Here is a 17,537-nt window from a genome sequence, read left to right as displayed (position 1 = left end):
AAGCAGCAGCTGGAATTGAGGGTTGGGTGAGATGGCTGGAATTGGGCCGTTGGCTTTGGGATGGGAGTGCCAGGTGGGAGATGGGTGGTTGGATGGGGAGGCCGGTTGGCGGCTGTATGGTGGAGAGTGGCATTGGCACCAGGAGCTGGGCAATTACAGACTGAGGTGAGGTTTGAAGGAACTGTGGGGGTGGCGCAGGAACCCCCCGAGGAGACGAGAGCCAGGCAGGGCTTGAGCAGGGCAGGGGCTGGGACAGGACAGTGCCAGCGACCCAGGAAAGGAGGAGCCCAGCGAGCGAATAGCAGCCAGAGATGGCGCCAGAATGGGGGTGCTGCCCAGACTGCCTGGAAACCCAATCCCTGGCCCAGTCCCAGGGCTGCACCAGACACGGAGCCAGTGCCCTGGCCTGCAACGGGGAGCTCCCAAGGGTGGAGAACAAGCCTGGGTGCTCCCCAGAAAACCAGCCTGACAAGGGTCCCCAGCCCCACATCGCTGACAAGGCAGGGGGCAGTAGGATCATCCTGTGCAGGGCCTGCCCCAGTTTGGGGGTTAGTGTGAGGGGACTCTGCCTCAGGAGATATTGGGGTGTTGGGGGGCCCTGCCCAGGGGTATCAGGGTGAGGGGCTGCACCCTACCTGGGGGTATCAGAGTGTTGAGGAGCTGGGCCCTGTCCAGGTAGGTATCTGGGTGTTGGGGGTGCCTGCCAAGGGGTATCAGGGTGGGGGGCTGTGCCCTGCCCGGGGGTATTGGGATGTTGGGGAACCCAGCTGTGTGGGATCAGGGTGGGGGCTGGACCCAGGGGGATCGAGGTGTTGGGGAGCCTGGCCATGGGGGGATCAGGGGGTGGGGGAGCCCAGCAATGGGGGGGATCGGGGGTAGGCCCTGCCCAGGGGTATCGGGGTGTTGGGGGCCCTGCCTGGGGGTATCAGGGGGTTGGGGGCCTGGCTGTAGGGGTATCGGGGAGTGAGGGGGAGCCCAGCCTTGGGGAGGTATCGAGGTGTTGGGGAGCCCAGCTGTGGGGGGTATCAGGGCGGGGGTCCCCACCCGGGGCTATAAGGGTGAGGGGCTGGGCCCTGGCCGGGGGTATCGGGGGCTGGGAGGAGCCCAGCTGTGGGGGTTTCGGGGCGGGGGGCAGCCTGGCCAAGGGGGGGTACTGGGGTTGGGGTGGGAGCCCAGCCGTGGGGGGGATTGGGACGGAGGGGTCCGGCCATGGGGGGAGCCTGACCAAGGGGGAAATCGCGGGGCAGCCCGGCCGTGGAGGTTTCAGGGAGGGGGGCAGCCAGGGCAAGGGGGGGATCGGGGCGGGGGGGAGCCCGGCCGTGGGGGGGGGATCGGGGCGGGGGGCAGCCGGGGCAAGGGGCGGGATCGGGGGGCTCGTGGCGGGGGCCGGGCCGGGCCGCTCTCTCTCCTGCGCTGTCTCCCCCGGGCCTGCGGGGGCCGCTGTGGGCCGGGCCGGGCGGCTCCATCGCCGCGTTGGCCGCGCCGCCCCTCCCCCCGCCCCTCCCCGCAGCGGCCGCCGGCGGACGCGAAGCGGCGGCCTGGGCCCGGGAGCGGCGGAGCGAGGGGCCCCGATCGCTGCCCGCCCGGCCGGCGCCATGTGGTTCATCTACGCGCTGAGCTGGTTCTCGCTGCTCATCCAGGTGGCGCTGGTCACCCTGGCCATCGGTGAGAGCCCGGCCCCCCCCGGGGCGCCCCGCCACCGGTCCGCCCCCCCCCCCCGGCCATCGGTGAGACCCCGGCCCCCCCCGACCCCCCCGCCACCGGTCCGCCCCCCCCCGGCCATCGGTGAGAGCCCGGCCTCCCCCGGCCCCCCCGCCACCGGTCCGCCCCCCCCCGGCCATCGGTGAGAGCCCGGCCCCCCCCGGCCCCCCCGCCACCGGTCCGCCCCCCCCGGCCATCGGTGAGAGCCAGACCCCCCCCCGCCACCGGTCCGCCCCCCCCGGCCCCCCTGCCACCGGTCCGCCCCCCCGGTCCCTCCCTGGCCATCGGTGAGAGCCCGACCGCCCCCCCCGCCACCGGTCCGCCCCCCCCCCCCGGCCATCGGTGAGAGCCCGGCCCCCCCCGGCCATCGGTGAGAGCCAGACCCCCCCCGCCACCGGTCCGCCCCCCCCGGGCCCCCGCCACCGGTCCGCCCCCCCCGGCCATCGGTGAGAGCCCGGCCCCCCCCGACCCCCCTGCCACCGGTCCGCCTCCCCGGTCCCTCCCTGGCCATCGGTGAGAGCCCGCCCCCCCCCCCGCCACCGGTCCGCCCCCCCCCGGCCATCGGTGAGAGCCCGACCGCCCCCCCCGCCACCGGTCCGCCCCCACCCGGCCATCGGTGAGAGCCTGGCCCCCCCCGCCACCGGTCCGCCCCCCCCCCCCGGCCATCGGTGAGAGCCAGACTCCCCCCCGCCACCGGTCCACCCCCCCCCGGCCCCTCCCTGGCCATCAGTGAGAGCCGGACCCCCCTGGTCCGTGCCCCCCCCGGCCCCTCCCTGGCTATCGGTGAGAGCCCGGCCCCCCCCCGCCACCAGTCCGCTCCCCCCGGCCATTGGTGAGAGCCCGACCGCCCCCCGCCACCGGTCTGCCCCCCCCAGCCCCTCCCTGGCCATCGGTGAGAGCCCAACCCCGCCCCCGGTCGTGCCCCTCCCTGGCTATCGGTGAGGGCCCGGCCCCTGCCCGCCACTCTGATCCCTCTGCCCCAGAGTGACCCGCCCGCACCGCCTGATCGCCTCTGGGACCGGCCCGCCCCCCATCTTCCTCCTGTTCCCCCTGGCACCAGAGGACTTAACCGAGGACTCCCTGTGGGGCGGGGGGGGGGTGCAGAGATGGGGGCGAGTCGGGGATGCGCTCGGGGGGGGGGGGGGGGCTGTAGATGTCTCAGGCCTGGGGCTGCCTTTGTTCTGGGGGTGTGGTGTTAGGCCCCGATACTGGGTTGAGGAGGATGGGGGACCAGGGTAGGTGCAGCTGGGGGAGGAGGGGGATAGGGTGCCCAGCCTGTTCCCTGCAGGTGTCCGACCCGGTTCCAGGTCGCCTGCACTGTGCCCTGCCTTTGGGCTGATTGCTCCTGCTCCGTGAGGGCAGCTCCCCCGTCACGACCCCCTGTGCCTCTGGCCGCACCTCTCCGAGCAGCCCCGTAATACTGCGGTGCAGAGTAAATGCCCAGCCGCGCAGCAGGTTGGCAGCCAGTGCGATGGGGCACCTGCCCTGTGCTTGCTGTACCGGTACTGCAGCCACTCCTGTGTTCAGGGCTTGGCACCTTCACCCAACTCCAGTGAAACCCAAGGGGGCAACTCGGAGCGAATTCCAGGGAGCCACAGTGTTAGAACAGATGTTTCCCAAGGCCGCCCCGAGACGGGAACAATCTCGCTTCCCGTCTCTGAGGGCCCAGGATGCGCTTTTCTCCCAGCTGCCTCTTTGTCTGCAAACTGCTGCCTGGTTGAAAGGGGAGCTGAAAAATAGCAACAGGCCACAGGGTTGCTAAAGGAACCAGCAAAAATATAGGATGCAGAAGACTGGACGAAGCAACAGGAATTTTATTGTTGGGACCAGCCCTGCCCTGGTCAAGGTGGAACTGGCTGATACAAGGGGCTGTTTCCATCTCTTGTCTCTGTGATTATCTGATGTGTTGGCCCCAGTTTTGTGCCCCATAGAGGGTAAGCTCTCTGGAGCAGAGACCTTTTCTGCTTGTGTTTGTCCTGTGCTTGCCGTAAGTGGGCCCCATTCGGATTGTGGCCCATGACTGCGACCACACTAAATCATGACACTAATGCTCTAGGACCTCTCATCTGAACGAGTTTAGGGATCATGCCAGGGTGGACTTGATTTAAATCACTAGTCAGGAAGACTCAATTTAATCACGGTTTTCTACATAGAAGTGCATTCGTGTTGCTTGTTACAGCCTTAATACATATTCTTCACAACTCAGAGATCGATGTAGGTTTCATTTTTAGAAGGGACACACTATACATTTTTAAACAGTGATTTATTTTGAAAACTTTTCAGATTAGTTTTACCAAAGGTAATTGAAGCAGATAGTTCTTCTCCCAATGACTTCATAAATATCTCCAATTCAACGGGTTAATCATTAATATTTGCAGGATTTTTTGCCATGTTTTATTAGGAGGAGAACATCACCAGACAGACATTTAAATTGATTTATTTAACTAAAACAACAACGTTATGTAATCTGGATTTTCTTCATCAGCAAACATACAATATTTTAACAAAACAGGTTCATTCAAGTTCTTTAAAATCAGATTTGTTTTTGTTAAAATTGTTTTTAACTAAAATAGTTAAATTAAATATTTTAAAAAACAAAAATCAACTTTGTCAACCAGTCAACATGAGAAACTTAAAATATTGGCTTCTGCAGCTAACACAGTCGTCTTCACCTTCATTTTCCTGTTTGTTCATAATCTGGAAAAGAAAAACAAGCTTTCTGGCTTTTCCAGGTCCAAACAATTTCTCAATTTCTGGCAGAAGCAGCTACTGCCGTTAAAAGTGAGATTATCACTTCAGCAGTGTCTGAATCCAAGTGCTTAAGTGACTTCCTCCAGTTCGCTGGTGAGACTTTCTTTAAAACATCATCAGCAAATATATTTATTGAATGGTTCTTATTCCCAAATAGGGTGTCTTTTAAACCCTGCTGCCATTATAGGTTTTCCCTTCTAGTGAGAGGATGGTATGGCAGGTCTCAAATCAATGAGGGCTACACTCAGAAAGAGCTCAAGACTTCTGGAGTATGCTGCTCAAACAGTTTCACTTTTGTTTCTACTGCCTATCCCTCCCTTCTCACATTTATCTCCAGACTTCTCCTTGTCCAGATGTAGTCCGCCCCCAACAGTCTTCTGTTCATTGGAGTTTTTGGAACTTTGCACTTTTAGGGAGAGGTAAGGGATTGACTCTGTGTACACAAATTTGCAGAGGGACAATAGGGTTGAGGTCTGCTATTTGTCACCTCTATATATTTATTTATTTAAAACATTTTTGCTGGTAACAAGCATGTTATCTCTGCAGAAACAAATCCACAGTTTGAGAATGCAAAACTAAACGTCTCTGTTGGTATCTTCTAGACTGAGCACTGAGTCCCATTGGGTAGATAGAAAGATTAACCTCAATAATCTGTACAGAAGCCCCTGGAACCCCATAAAATTGGGTCCCCAATCCATGAACCATTGGAACTCATTTACAAAACTTTTCTTAAACATTACATGAATATATTGTCTCATACTATAGAATTAGAATTTATAATCCCTGTTCCATGAGGAGATATCTTTGAGCTATAATGTATCTTAATTAAAACTATCTTTAGATAGGTTTTTCCTTCAAAAAGCATTTTATCAGAAAAATTCAATTTAAATCAAAAATTTTTTTTTTATTTTTTTAAAAAACACATTGATTTTTATCCACCCTGGATCATGCCTCCCGCATCATTGAAATACATCCACCTCTGGAGTGGAAGGCAGGCAACTGTTTAACAGTGCCCAGTGACATCACCAAACAGTTTAGATGGGATCTGAAGAATTTACATTTGAAACTGCAAGAGCAGCTGTAACTATGATCATTGGTGTTGATTAGCTGCAAATCGCAGGCACACCTAGTCTGTGCTTAAAATCCTATTTGGGTTACTCTGCTTGTAAATTGTTTCACCCATCTGGTGCGCCTCGCCTTTAGGGTTGTAAGCTCTTAGGGCAGGGATTGTCATCTGTTCTGCATCTATATATCACCCCACAACGGGCTGATTGTTACCGACTTCAAGCCCATCCGGTCCAAGTTGCTTGGTGAGCCCTGCAGTAATGGTGGAACTGTTTTTCCTGGATACGCAGATCCAGTTTTTCAAATGAAGTCAACTGCCCAGCCCCTGTGAAAACCAGGCCAGTGTTACTCAAGTTGGGCAGCCAAAACTGGAGGCCCCTCCAGTTAGACCCCGGCTCTGAAAGTCCAGGCCACAATGTCTTGGAAACAGCTACAAGGCTTCCGGTGCTTTTGGAGTTTGTGAATCTGTGGGGTCGAAATCCCCTTGAAATGACCAGTCTAGTTGGCATGAGCAGCTTCTGGCTGTGAGCTGCAGTGAGAGTCTGAGCCTGAAATAACCCCTCTGTTTCCCTTCTAGCCGCTGGCCTCTACTATCTGGCGGAGCTAATAGAAGAATACACTGTAGCTACTAGCAGAATAATCAAATATATGATCTGGGTAAGTCTCTGGCTGTTTGTGCTCATAACAGTCCTGCGGTGGTGGGGAGGTAGAGTAGATTATCTTTGAGGGGCCACTTAGACATGGGCTAGCCCATGAACCTTTACTAGCCCAAGTCTCCTCTTAGTTAGCCTGTGAAGGGCAGGCAGTAAAATCAATGCAGAATGTTACAATTTTAGGGATCAACAGCCCAGTTAAAAGCACCAGCCCCAAATAATCTGGCAAAGAGCAAGGTCAATGGCTCTGGGAAGCATCAGCCCATGAAATGAAGAACTGTTCCCAGTCAGTGTCTAGAATGGGGAAGCAAAGCAGGGCTGCCCAAAGGGGGAGGCAAGTGGGGCCATTTGCCCCGAGCCCTGCAGGGGCCCCCACGAGACTGTAGTATTCTATAGTATTGCGACATTTTTTTAATGAAAGGGGCCCCCAAAATTGCTTTGCCCCAGGCCTCTTGAATCCTCTTGGCAACCCTGAAGCAAAGAGGATCATGAATGTGTAAAAACAAGGGGCTCTGGGCGATCAGGGATCTGCCTGCCACAATACAGAAGTTTGCAGAACAGCTAGCTGGGTACTGCAGCCAAACTCTCCAGGGAGAGAACTGCACAGCCCTGCCTTACTCCCTCCTCCTGGGGCTGCTGAGGTGGTTGGGAGGGAGGGGCCATGCTCCCTGCTTTCCAGGCTGCAATGGGAGGGAACAGAAACTTGGTCTGCATTAGGGGGGTTGTGGAAGCTCCTTCACTGGAGGTTTTCAAAAGGCTGCTGAATAGCCCTCTGTCTGGGATGGGTCAGACACTACAAATCCTGCATCTTGCCAGGGGGTTAGACTAGATGCCCCTTGCGGTCCCTTCTGACCCTGTGGTTCTGTGATTCTATGAAAAACAACACCGCTTACACAGCCCTTGTCATCCATAGATCTCAAAGCACTTTACAAAGGAGGTCAGTCATTAGTCCCATTTTACAGATGGGGGAATCTGAGTCACAGAGGGGGCAAAGGACTTGCCTAAAGTCGCCTGTAGACCAGCAGCAGAGTCAGAACTAGAACACAGGTCTCCTGAGTTCCCAGTCCAGTGCTCTATCCGGTAGACCTCCCTGCTCAGCAGATACTGCCTTACAGATGAGTGGCAGAGGGCTGCTGCCTCCAGGGAAGGTGCTTCTGTGGCACTGTGCCCCTAGAGAAACTTCCTTTGCTTGGCTGGTCCCCTTGGGCAGCACTGAAAGGGACGTCTGAGTCCATGCATCTTGATCTCTTAAATAGAGGAGCGGAGCCTGCATGTCAGAGGGGAGAGGGATAATTTAGAGAGCTGCTCCAAAAGGCCCTCAAGGTGGGGATCAGCGAGGGGTGGTAACATCAGCAGGTCCCCTTGGTAGCGTAAGGTCACTGATACTTGCAGCAGCTGAAACTTAGTGTGATCTGAAGTTGCCACAAGACGTCCTGGAGACAGATTCATAGTCCCATAGAGTTTAAGGCCAGATGGACCATTAGCTCTGGCTAGATCTGTAGGTAATAGGCCATCAAATGTCACCCAGATATCCACAGGCTTGTTGTAGAGCAATCACAGGTCACACAGCTGTCTCTGGGCCTGGCCTTGGATGAACTGAGCACTTGCAACTCCCCCCTGTGTACGTGATAGAGAGGCTGGATTAACTGTGGATTGGGGCATTTCTCTGTTTCAGTTCTCTACAGCAGTGCTCGTAGGCCTGTACCTCCTTGAACACTTTCCTGGCTTCATGGTGGGTGTGGGCCTCTTCACCAACCTGGTCTATTTCGGCTTGCTGCAGACGTTCCCCTTCATCATGCTGACATCGCCAAACTTTATACTGTCGTGCGGTGAGTCTGGCTGCCTTTGGGGAGCAGGGGGATTGTGTGCCGCTGGGGTTTGCTGGCGAGGGGACAGGCATTTGAGAGCACGGAGACCACCTCAGGATCTTCTGCCACCTCCACCACAGGTTCAGCTGTGTCTCTGGGCCAGCTAGTCACAGACATTTGAGTCTTTTGCAACACATCCTGCGGCATTAGCAAGTGCTGTGCTAATGGAGTATGTTGAGCTTAGTTCAGCACCTTGCATCTGGGGATTATAAAGCACAGGCAGGGGTGGATAGCCCATGGCAAAGCCGGGAACAGAACCCAGATCTACTGGCTTTCAGTCCTGTCTCTTACCCTCAAATCCTGTCTCCTACCTGCAGTCAAAAAAGCGAATAGAATGCTGGACATCATTAAAAAGGGATAGATAATAAGACAGAAAATGTCATGTTGCCTCTATATAAATCTATGGTACCCCCACATCTTGAATACTGTGTGCAGATGTGGTTGCCCCATCTCAAAAAAGATATATTGGAATTGGAAAAGTCAGAAAAGGTCAACAAAAACTATTAGGGGTATGGAATGGCTTCCATATTAGGAAAGATTAAGAGGGGGGATATAACTGAGGTCTATAATATCATCACTGGTGTGGAGAAAGTAAATAAGAAAGTGTTATTTACTCATAATATAAGAATTAGGGGGTCACTAAATGAAATGAATAGGCAGCAGGTTTAAAACAAACAAAAGGAAATATTTCTTCACACAACTCACAGTCAACCTGTGGAATTCCTTGCCAGAGGATGTTGTGAAGGCCAAGACTATAACAGGGTTCAAAAAAGAACTAGATAAATTCCTGGAGGACAGGTCCGTCAATGGCTATTAGTCAGGATGGGCGGGGATGGTGTCCCTAGCCTCTGTTTGCAGAAGCTGGGAATGGGCGACAAGGGATGGATCACTTGATGATTCCCCGTTCTGTTCATTCCCTCTGGGCCACCTGGCGTTGGCCACTGTTGGAAGACAGGATACTGAGCTAGATGGACCTTTGGTCTGACCCAGTCTGGCCGTTCTTATGTTCAGATCTGTTCTTCCTTCCTGGAGTAACTTGCCCAGAGTTACACAGCAATGACAGGTGGAACCAGAACTGAGGGTCTGCTCTACCCTAGACCATGCTATCAGCCTGTAAGTACTGCACTTGTAGGAGATGCTGCTCTGTACTTAAGGATCAGAATTCCTGGTGCTCATCAGATGCTCTGTGGGAGATATATTTGATAAAAGACAAATACATTTTTTAAAGCAGACTGGAAAAGTTTTGGGAAAGGATGTGCACTGGGATAGTGCGTGTACTCTTACAGCAGTGCCAGGAGAGCTGTATAAACCCCATCACGCCGTAATTTTTCCTACTCGATGGAAAATACACCCCATGTGGTGCTTAGGGGCCGACGGTGCAGAGGAAAGGAGCTTAGGCCTGGGATCAGGAATTCACGTGGGAATTTGAGATCATTTGAGAGCATCGCCCAGGAAAAGAAGCGGCTCGCTGGGTTTAAATCAGTGGGTATTAAGGTTTGGATTTCAGCATTCCTTCTGCTGTGGGTACCCCAGCTTTACAGCCTCCTGGGTTCTATTCCCAGCAGTGCTACAGACTTCCTGAGTGATCTTGGCAAGTCCTTGGCCCTCTGTTCCTCAGGCTCCCCGGCTGGGCATGGTAACATTTCTTTGTCCCCTGGGGGCTCCTCGAGATGCTCAGGTGGAAGATGCCGTTGATGGGCCAAGTTGTATGATTAATTAACAACTGCCCTGCCAGCCCCGGAGAAAGCAAAACTGAGCAGTTAGTTTCCTGTTCCATCTGAATGAAGCACAAGGAAAGGGAAACAGTCACTGAGGAATGGTGAATTCAGATGGTTAAAATGATTTTAGTCTAATAATGTCTAGCTGTTAGTAATGCAGGTAAAGGATTTTTCACTTGACCATGTTCTTGAACTGAAAAGAAAGTTGAACAAATTCTCATTATTTATTATTTGCATTAGTATAGTACCGAGGTGCAGACCGGCCTGGTGTGGGTCACAGCTGAGAATGCCAATTTCAGGACAGACTGATGATAAGGCATACGCATCCCAAACTGGTGGCTATTCTAACATTAGATTCACCAAACCAGTAACAAAATGAGCTTCTGTATCACCACACTGGTTATCAAGAAGCTAAAACAGAGTCCCCTAGGCAATCCAGCCCTTATTCCCACCCAGACATCTGGTCTTTACGATGAGGTTACTGAGAACCGAATTCGTTGTATGTAAAGTTCTTCCAACCGCAAAGGATCAGCCACTTCTCCAGGTCAATATCTATCTCAGTCTTACCCCAAAATCACACTGATGCCAGTCCTTTTGTAACAAAACTAAAGGTTTAATAACATAAAAAGAAAAGAAGAGAGTTGTTAAATAGTTAAGAGTCGTATACATTACAAGTGATTTCCAGAGTCTCTAACTCAGGACCATAGCGGTGATGTTCAGTTTGCTGGTAGAGGGTCATTCGGTCCTTTGTTCCAAGCTTCCTTAGAAAAATCACAGTCCAGAGATGAGAAACAGGAAGGAAAACAAAGCAGTGATAGCACAGCTTGCAATTTCCAACTTGGCTCTTGTGAATGGAAAGTTCCTGGCGAATATGGAACACAGGCTCACGTGGGCATGGAAAGTCACTGTAAAAGATGGAGTCTTAGCTCACATGTCCTTACGTGCTTTGCTGAATCAGAAGGGTAGCCATCGGCTCCACACTGAGGCGTCCCCGGGAAAGGCTCTCTGAAGAGCTGATGCCTTTCTGTGGCTGACCGACCGGCGATGGCTAGTCTGAATGTAAATTGGGCTGGGGAGTGTCACCCCCGAACACAACACATGTCTGAGATACAAATACACCGCCAATATTCATAATGTCCGATGCAAAGATGTTACATGCATATAAACAGGATCATCGTACTTAGCAGATGGCAACTTTTCCATTGATCTCATACGTGACGTACTTTGTATCAGGGATATTGCAGTTGTGCAACGGTAGTGATACATTAAGTGATTGTAACAGTAGTGTGCCCCTGGTTATCGTTCTTGCTACACACCATCACACTAGGAACCCACAGTCATAGACCAGGGCCCCATTGTGCGTTGCTGTACAGACAACAAAAAGGCGGTCCATGTCCCAGGGAGCTCACAACAAACTAGAAGAGACATTAGACAGAGATGGGACCACTGGGGGACAATGGGGCAGTACGAGCTGTGGTCTTCCAACACCAGCATCCTAGCTGGATTCTTTACTTCATACACTGCAGGTATGAAGCTGCAGCTGTGATACTGCCTCGTTGTACTTGTCTGCTATGCTGGGACAAGCTTCATCTAAGTAAGACACTAGGCTAGCTGGACCATTGGTGTGTCAGCAGCTAGGTAGATTTAAATGATTTCAGTAGCAATGAATTATTTAAACGACTCCTGACGTGATCTCTCAGTGTTCCTGTGTATGTTCTAGAGAGCTCTGGGTGTATGATTTAAAAAAAAAACAACCTTTAGTTCTAAATGTCTAATGTGAGTCTGTCTGCTTCCTGAAAAGGAGAGCAGCTCTCCACTGGCATGTCATCCAGAGCTTGGCATTCCAGGTGTCCTACAAGCCCAATCCCCTGGTGGTTTGATCCTCTGATTGCTGCATGTGTGCAGGATAGGGTCGGGTCTGTTCTTGCGTAGGAGATCTCCAAGGGACTGTAGGAGGTGGTGTTGGTGCTCCAGAAGGTAGAGTCGCTGCTCTGAGTCAGTTCTGGAGCAGTGCCCAGGCGTGGCGCTATGGGGCGCTGTGCTGTTGGCAATGCTCTCTTTGGAACGAGACATAAAACCAAGTTCTGACCCCTCCTGACTCTTAAAAAGCTGGTGACACTTCTTGCAAGAGCTAGAGGTGTTAAACCCTCTTTCCTGGCCACCTTCTAACTTGGCCTGCTATTCTGCCCCATTTAAAACTCCCCTTGTGCAGCAGTAGTGGGACATGACTGTCTTCAACTGTTGTGTGTCCTAGAGCCTTACGGATGCTAGACGACTCCTCCTGGAATTCCCCAACAGAGAAGTGTGCCCGTTGTCTCTCACAATCACTGGCAAAGAACTCAGGTGTCCTAGTTCTCTGCTCTGGCAACTTGAACTGCACTTCCTTTGTCATCAGAGATGTTTGTGTTATGACGAGAGGGGTTATCCTGGTGGTAGTAAGATATTGACTTTGTGTTGGATCCATTGCTGGGAGCAAAGTAATGGTATGATTGTATCTCTGATGGCTTTCATACTACTGTTTTCCAGGGCCCTACGGTCAGGGAAGGTGCCTCACTTCAGTGAGCCTGCAACATGAGCAGGGTGATGGGTATTGCTTTAAATCTGGCAATTCACTCTCTCCTTTCCTTTGGCAGTGCTTGTTATATTGAACCACTACTTAGCGTTCCAGTACTTTGCTGATGAGTATTACCCGTTCTCAGAGGTAAGAGACGATTTGGGAGAAGCATCTCTTTAAGCCTTTGTAGACGTTTGAGCTGTGTGGAGTGGAGTGCTGGTGGGAGGCGAGGAGAAGAGAAGGGAGGTCAGAGGTGACCTGCCGAGAAAAAACAGCTGTCCCCAATCTGGGGGCTTCCCCTCCTTTGGCCCTTATTAAAGATGCCCTGACAGTGTGTTCTCTCAGGACTTCTCCAAGTATTTTTTTCTGCCTGTTTTTTCCATATCAGGAATGTCGAGTCTTCACTTTTGGGTTCTTTGGGGGATGGTTTTTGCCAGAGGATTCTCTGAAGGATCCAAAAATGTGGATTTCGTGCTTCCTCAGCCTAAATAAAGGCATGAAAGCTCCCGGTTCACCAGACAGCCTAGAGTATTCTAGGATAGACAAGACCTGAATTTAAGCTAATGGTTTCTACACAGCTAAATAAAGATGTGTGCATGCTAGTTACGGCCAGAGGGTTATTGTGGAGATCTAGTGGAGAAACAGGCTTCACCTTGGAGACCTGTTATCTTCTAGTCTGGTCTTACTTCAGCTTTCTCCATATCTGCCTCCCATCCCCCAGCTCCCGGAGCATGGCAGGCTATCAGATGACACAGAAGCAGAGAAAGGTTCCTGTCTGAGCCCATGGGATGCAGCCTGTTTGGCACTCAGAGCATTTCTTCCCCCTTCCTTCCCACCCTCTAAAATGTCTGAAAGGCCATTTTTGCCATCCTTGGATTTGACTACCAAGACGGTGCTAGTTTGTGGGCTTCTGCTCCAGGAGAAATGTCCGTGTGGAAACCTAGCGGTTAGGCAACCCGACGTTTCTGGACTGTTTGCTGCAGCGAGTCTGTTGTGATTTGATGGTAGTTGGTCTCTCACTGCCTCTCATGTTTCACCTGCAGGTTCTTGCCTACTTCACGTTCTGCTTGTGGTTAATTCCCTTTGCGTTTTTTGTGTCCTTGTCGGCTGGAGAGAATGTCCTACCTTCGACGGTGCAGCCTGGAGGTGCGTACGTTTGATGTTCTCAGAACCAGCTCGAGCAAATGCTCAGCTGTTACCCTCCCCTCGACCCAGAGGGTGTGACTTGTGGAGACCACATATCCCACTTGATCTGAAGGGCTGGATAGTGGGGCGGAAGGCATTTAAAACTGGGCAGGATATATACTTAGAAAATCTATTAAGGAGTGGTCTGGCAGTATCAGCAATCCTGCTGGGGCCTTGTGGTCTTTGTGAACTAGGCCCCCATGTCAAAGATGAGGAAGGTTTGCCCAGTGGTTAGGGCACTAGCCTAGGACTTGGGAACTGTGGGTTCAGTTGTGTGTTCACAAACTTCCCGTGTGACCTTGTCTAGTCACTTAGCTTCTCTTGTGCCTGGGTGCCCCAGCTGTAAAGTGGGGATATTTCGCTGCCTCAGGGGGGCGTTGTGAGGATAAATACACTAAAGACTGTGGGGCGCTTTGAGATCTGCTGATGAAGAGTTCTGTAAGAGCCAGGTATTGGTATTCCACCTTATGAAATGTAGCTGTATTAGATACCCCCGGGTAGCTAACAAGTAGCTGCTGTTGCTCCCACTTGGGCAAAACTTGGGCATCCAGCAGAAGCTATCTAAGTGCTCTATCTGTCAGGGCTCGATTTATTGTGTCTAGTGTAGACACGATAAATCGATCCCCAATCGCTCTGCCATTGACTCCGGTACTCCACCACGGTGAGAGGTGGAAGCGGAGTGGGGACTCTTCTTTTCCCAAGACCGAATGATTCTTCAGACAGCTCGTGGTGCAATATTAGGTGGATTTGATCTTTTTGGCCCGCGCTCCCTGTCTCCACAGATGACGTGGTATCGAACTACTTCACCAAGGGGAAGAGGGGTAAGCGCTCCGGCATCCTCCTCATCTTCTCCTTCATCAAGGAGGCCATCCTGCCCAGTCGACAGAAGATGTATTGACCCGCGCCCCGCGGCCAGCATGAACTGTGACGAAGCCGAAGGGAAGACCCCAGCTGGATGTGAACATCAGTGCTGTCCCTGGGTCAGCAGCGAACCCCCCACTCCTCCACTTCTCTCCGAGGGATTTTGGTAGGAACGTATAATCTGTGCAACAGCCAGAGGCAGCTGCCGTGTCAAACATGCGTGCTCGACGCCTCTGGTGGTGCAAATGCAGGAGCTTGCCTTTTTATACCTCTCCGATCATCCCCTGGGACTTGCTGACAAGGAGGTGGTTCTGCTCAAATTGAGTTTAAGGAGGGCGGCAGCCTCTGCCAACTATGCACTGTGTTCCGAGACCATGATGTGAGGCATTGCCATCTGTTCTTATTTAAAGCCAAAAGCCTTTGTAGGGCGTAGTTTGTCCGAGGGCAGGAGGAACACACGCAGTGTCTAACTGGGGTTTGCATACAGCCATGATTTAAAAAAATAACCAGACTCTTGAATTCCAAAACATTTCTGTCTGGAAGCTTGCCAGCGATGGAGAGAGCTGGTGACACGGCTCACTCGCTCGTTACAACATGCGTATCCGTGATCCAGGCACAGAGGGCGAGACTACAGGGTGTCTGTGCACTGATGCACTCTGCTCCTGCGGCTCTTAAAGGTGACTTGCCAGGGATAAAAATGGGACATGTGCCTCTTTTGCCGCTTTATGATGATGATTAAAGATGACCTAAAGGGAATTTTTTATATAATTTTTTTTCTGCTTGTTTTAACCTAAGACATTTCAACTTTTGTCTTCCCTGGGTTTGCTAGAAGTCTTGTTGGATGGCTCAGAAGTGGCTTGTAGGCGCCCTAAACTTTTCATTTAAGGATGTTGACTCTTCCGCAAAAAGAGCTCTTCTCCTTGCTGTGTTAGCCAGTTGAGCTAAATTGGTGTTGACAAAACCAGAGAGCCCAGCGTTCAGAGCTGTGAATAACAATCGCTTCCCTTCTCCATCAGGTTTCCAATGCCATACAGTTCTCCAGCCACCCGTAGAGTCTTCTTGGTGGGGAAGAGTTTGAGAAACCCTGAATGTTCAGTGAGAGCAGGGGGAAAAACTTGTAGGTGTTTTTTATATATAATAAAGAAGCAAAACCAGGGCCCAACCTCATTTTTGCCCCTTTGCTGGTCACCTTTAACCGTTGTGCCAGGAATAAAGATGTTTTCATTAAGGTGGTGCCACACTTTTTGGAACTGGGAGTTTGGCCCCAGGCAGCGTCTACTCATCATTTTGAAAGGGTTTATGAAGATTCCATGAGGCATGAATCTCTTCTCTCGTGGGCCAGCTCTGGATGAGGGCCACTGAGAGCTGTTGAAATCTATCCTGTGTATTGAGAAGAGCCTGGAAACTGCAGGCTTTGACTGGGGGATCCTTTGACAATGTCTGTCATTCTCATGCTTAATTTAATGGCAGCGTGATTTCTGTTCAAGTACCAATTCTCTCTTTCAATAAAGGTTCTAGATGCAGTTTGCCTTATGATGAAAGGAGCTGAAATTTGCTGTCTCCCTCTCGACACTTCCCCACAATCATAATTGTCAAGCCCTGAAGCAGTCCAATGCTCCTGTTTGTAAGAGGGCTACAGGTGAAGTATGTATGATTTGTATAGCACCAAATATTATCTGTACAGTACTTCGTTAACCCTGCGTCAAAGAGCTCAACGTATAAGGCCTAGACTCTGTAACACTTTTAAAAGCATGGTGAAGAACTGGAGGGGGTGCCAGGAAGAGCTACATGTGACTCGAGGGCTGGAGAGAATGCCTTATTGTAAGAGATTTAAGGAACAGGTAATACCAGAGGGCCTAGGAGCTCTGACCACAGCCCAGGACCCTGCCATGTATAAGTACCTTCGTGGGGAGAAAATACTGGGTACAAACAGGCTCGTTAATCTAGCAGAGAAAGACAGAACAAGAACCAATGCCTGGAAGTTAAAGCTTGACAAATTCCAATTGGAAATAAGATGCTAACTGGGGAAGGGAAAGTGATTAACCTTCAGTATAAAATCTCAAGGGAAGTGGTGGATTCTCCACCTCTTGATGTCTAAATCCAGCTTGCAGGCTTTCTGGAAGATGCTTCAGCCAAGCACGAGTTATTAGGAGGTCAGATTAGGTGATCTGATGGTTCCTAAAAATCTATTAATTGGATCCAAGCAGCTGAATTCGCATGGTGTGTAAAGGTCCATTGACTTCAGCTGGGCTCATGTGGGCACTGGGTCTGTCCACATGGATCTACCTGCGAAACCTGGCCCTAAACAGCTAAAATGCAGGAGGAGAGGGGTGGAGGAGTGCAGGCTGAGGTTCTTAATTAAGACTGAGCTGTACAGCTCTTGGGCTGATTTAACTACTGGTTTAGAAACTGATTCAGTTTCATCAGCGCAAGCCCTTAGAGTGGATGGAGTTAGACCACTACCAAGTTGCTGATCTAATTACGAGAATCAGCTATACTGATAAACCCCTTTATTCTGCATCCGCACGTGGGAGTTGCATTGATTCAGTTGTTTCTGTCTCTTAACTCATCTGGTTAAATCTGCACAATCGATGCATGAATCAGCCCTGTCACCCGAATGCAGACCTTAAACACTGAGGAGAAAATGAGGAAGCGCCTCTACAGGACCCGGCATGAACTCCCGGGTTCTGACTGACTCAGGGGGCTTGAGCAAGACATGTACTCCATGCCTCAGGTTACCCATCTCCAATTTGCCGACTATTTTTCATATTTATTTAATAACCTCCATGTTTAATTTGGATGAAGCTGCTGTAGGGATCTTACTACAGAGGCTAGGTTCAGCTTGCAGTGAAGTACATGGTGGAGGAAAGATGGGACTCTTTGTCTAATTTTTTGATAAGCCAAGAACTGGCTAATGTGTTTGCCCAACTGTCCAGTCTACCCTTTGAAAAGTACCCTGTGTGAGGACCTGATTATACCATCATAGTTACCAGGACAGTCATGAGCGTAGTTCTGTAGGATCTCCCTCTTTCCCCCTCCCTTCTGTGGGGTGGGGGCTGATATAACATATTTTGGGAGGTGCAGTGGTGCTTGAATTTTATTCACCTTGGCATCCTAGAATAAATTGCCCAGGGAGGTTGTGGAATCTCTGCCATTGCAGGTTTTATCAGCAGGTTAGATA

General features: G+C 51.5%; 1 protein-coding gene across 2 annotated transcripts; it reads left to right on the top strand.

Annotated features, from left to right (window-relative positions):
- The first annotated feature begins 1,529 nt into the window (after nucleotides 1–1,529).
- On the top strand, nucleotides 1,530–15,897 carry LOC115652010 (protein TEX261-like). 2 transcript variants are annotated; one of them, XM_030563447.1, is made up of 6 exons: nucleotides 1,530–1,665; nucleotides 6,095–6,174; nucleotides 7,846–7,999; nucleotides 12,390–12,457; nucleotides 13,354–13,456; nucleotides 14,278–15,897. In XM_030563447.1, the coding sequence occupies exons 1-6, from the start codon at nucleotides 1,596–1,598 to the stop codon at nucleotides 14,391–14,393; spliced, it is 591 nt and encodes a 196-aa protein (XP_030419307.1). In that variant the 5' UTR covers nucleotides 1,530–1,595; the 3' UTR covers nucleotides 14,394–15,897. The 2 variants fall into 2 exon arrangements, with proteins under 2 accessions (XP_030419307.1, XP_030419306.1); XM_030563446.1 differs by lacking the exon at nucleotides 1,530–1,665 and adding an exon at nucleotides 4,709–4,871.
- Nucleotides 15,898–17,537: the final 1,640 nt, after the last annotated feature.

Source organism: Gopherus evgoodei, chromosome 5 (assembly GCF_007399415.2).
Source record: "Gopherus evgoodei ecotype Sinaloan lineage chromosome 5, rGopEvg1_v1.p, whole genome shotgun sequence".
In the NCBI taxonomy this organism is placed as follows: domain Eukaryota; kingdom Metazoa; phylum Chordata; order Testudines; family Testudinidae; genus Gopherus; species Gopherus evgoodei.
The sequence above is the reverse complement of the archived record's forward strand: the minus strand, read 5'-3'. Positions and strand labels throughout refer to the sequence as shown.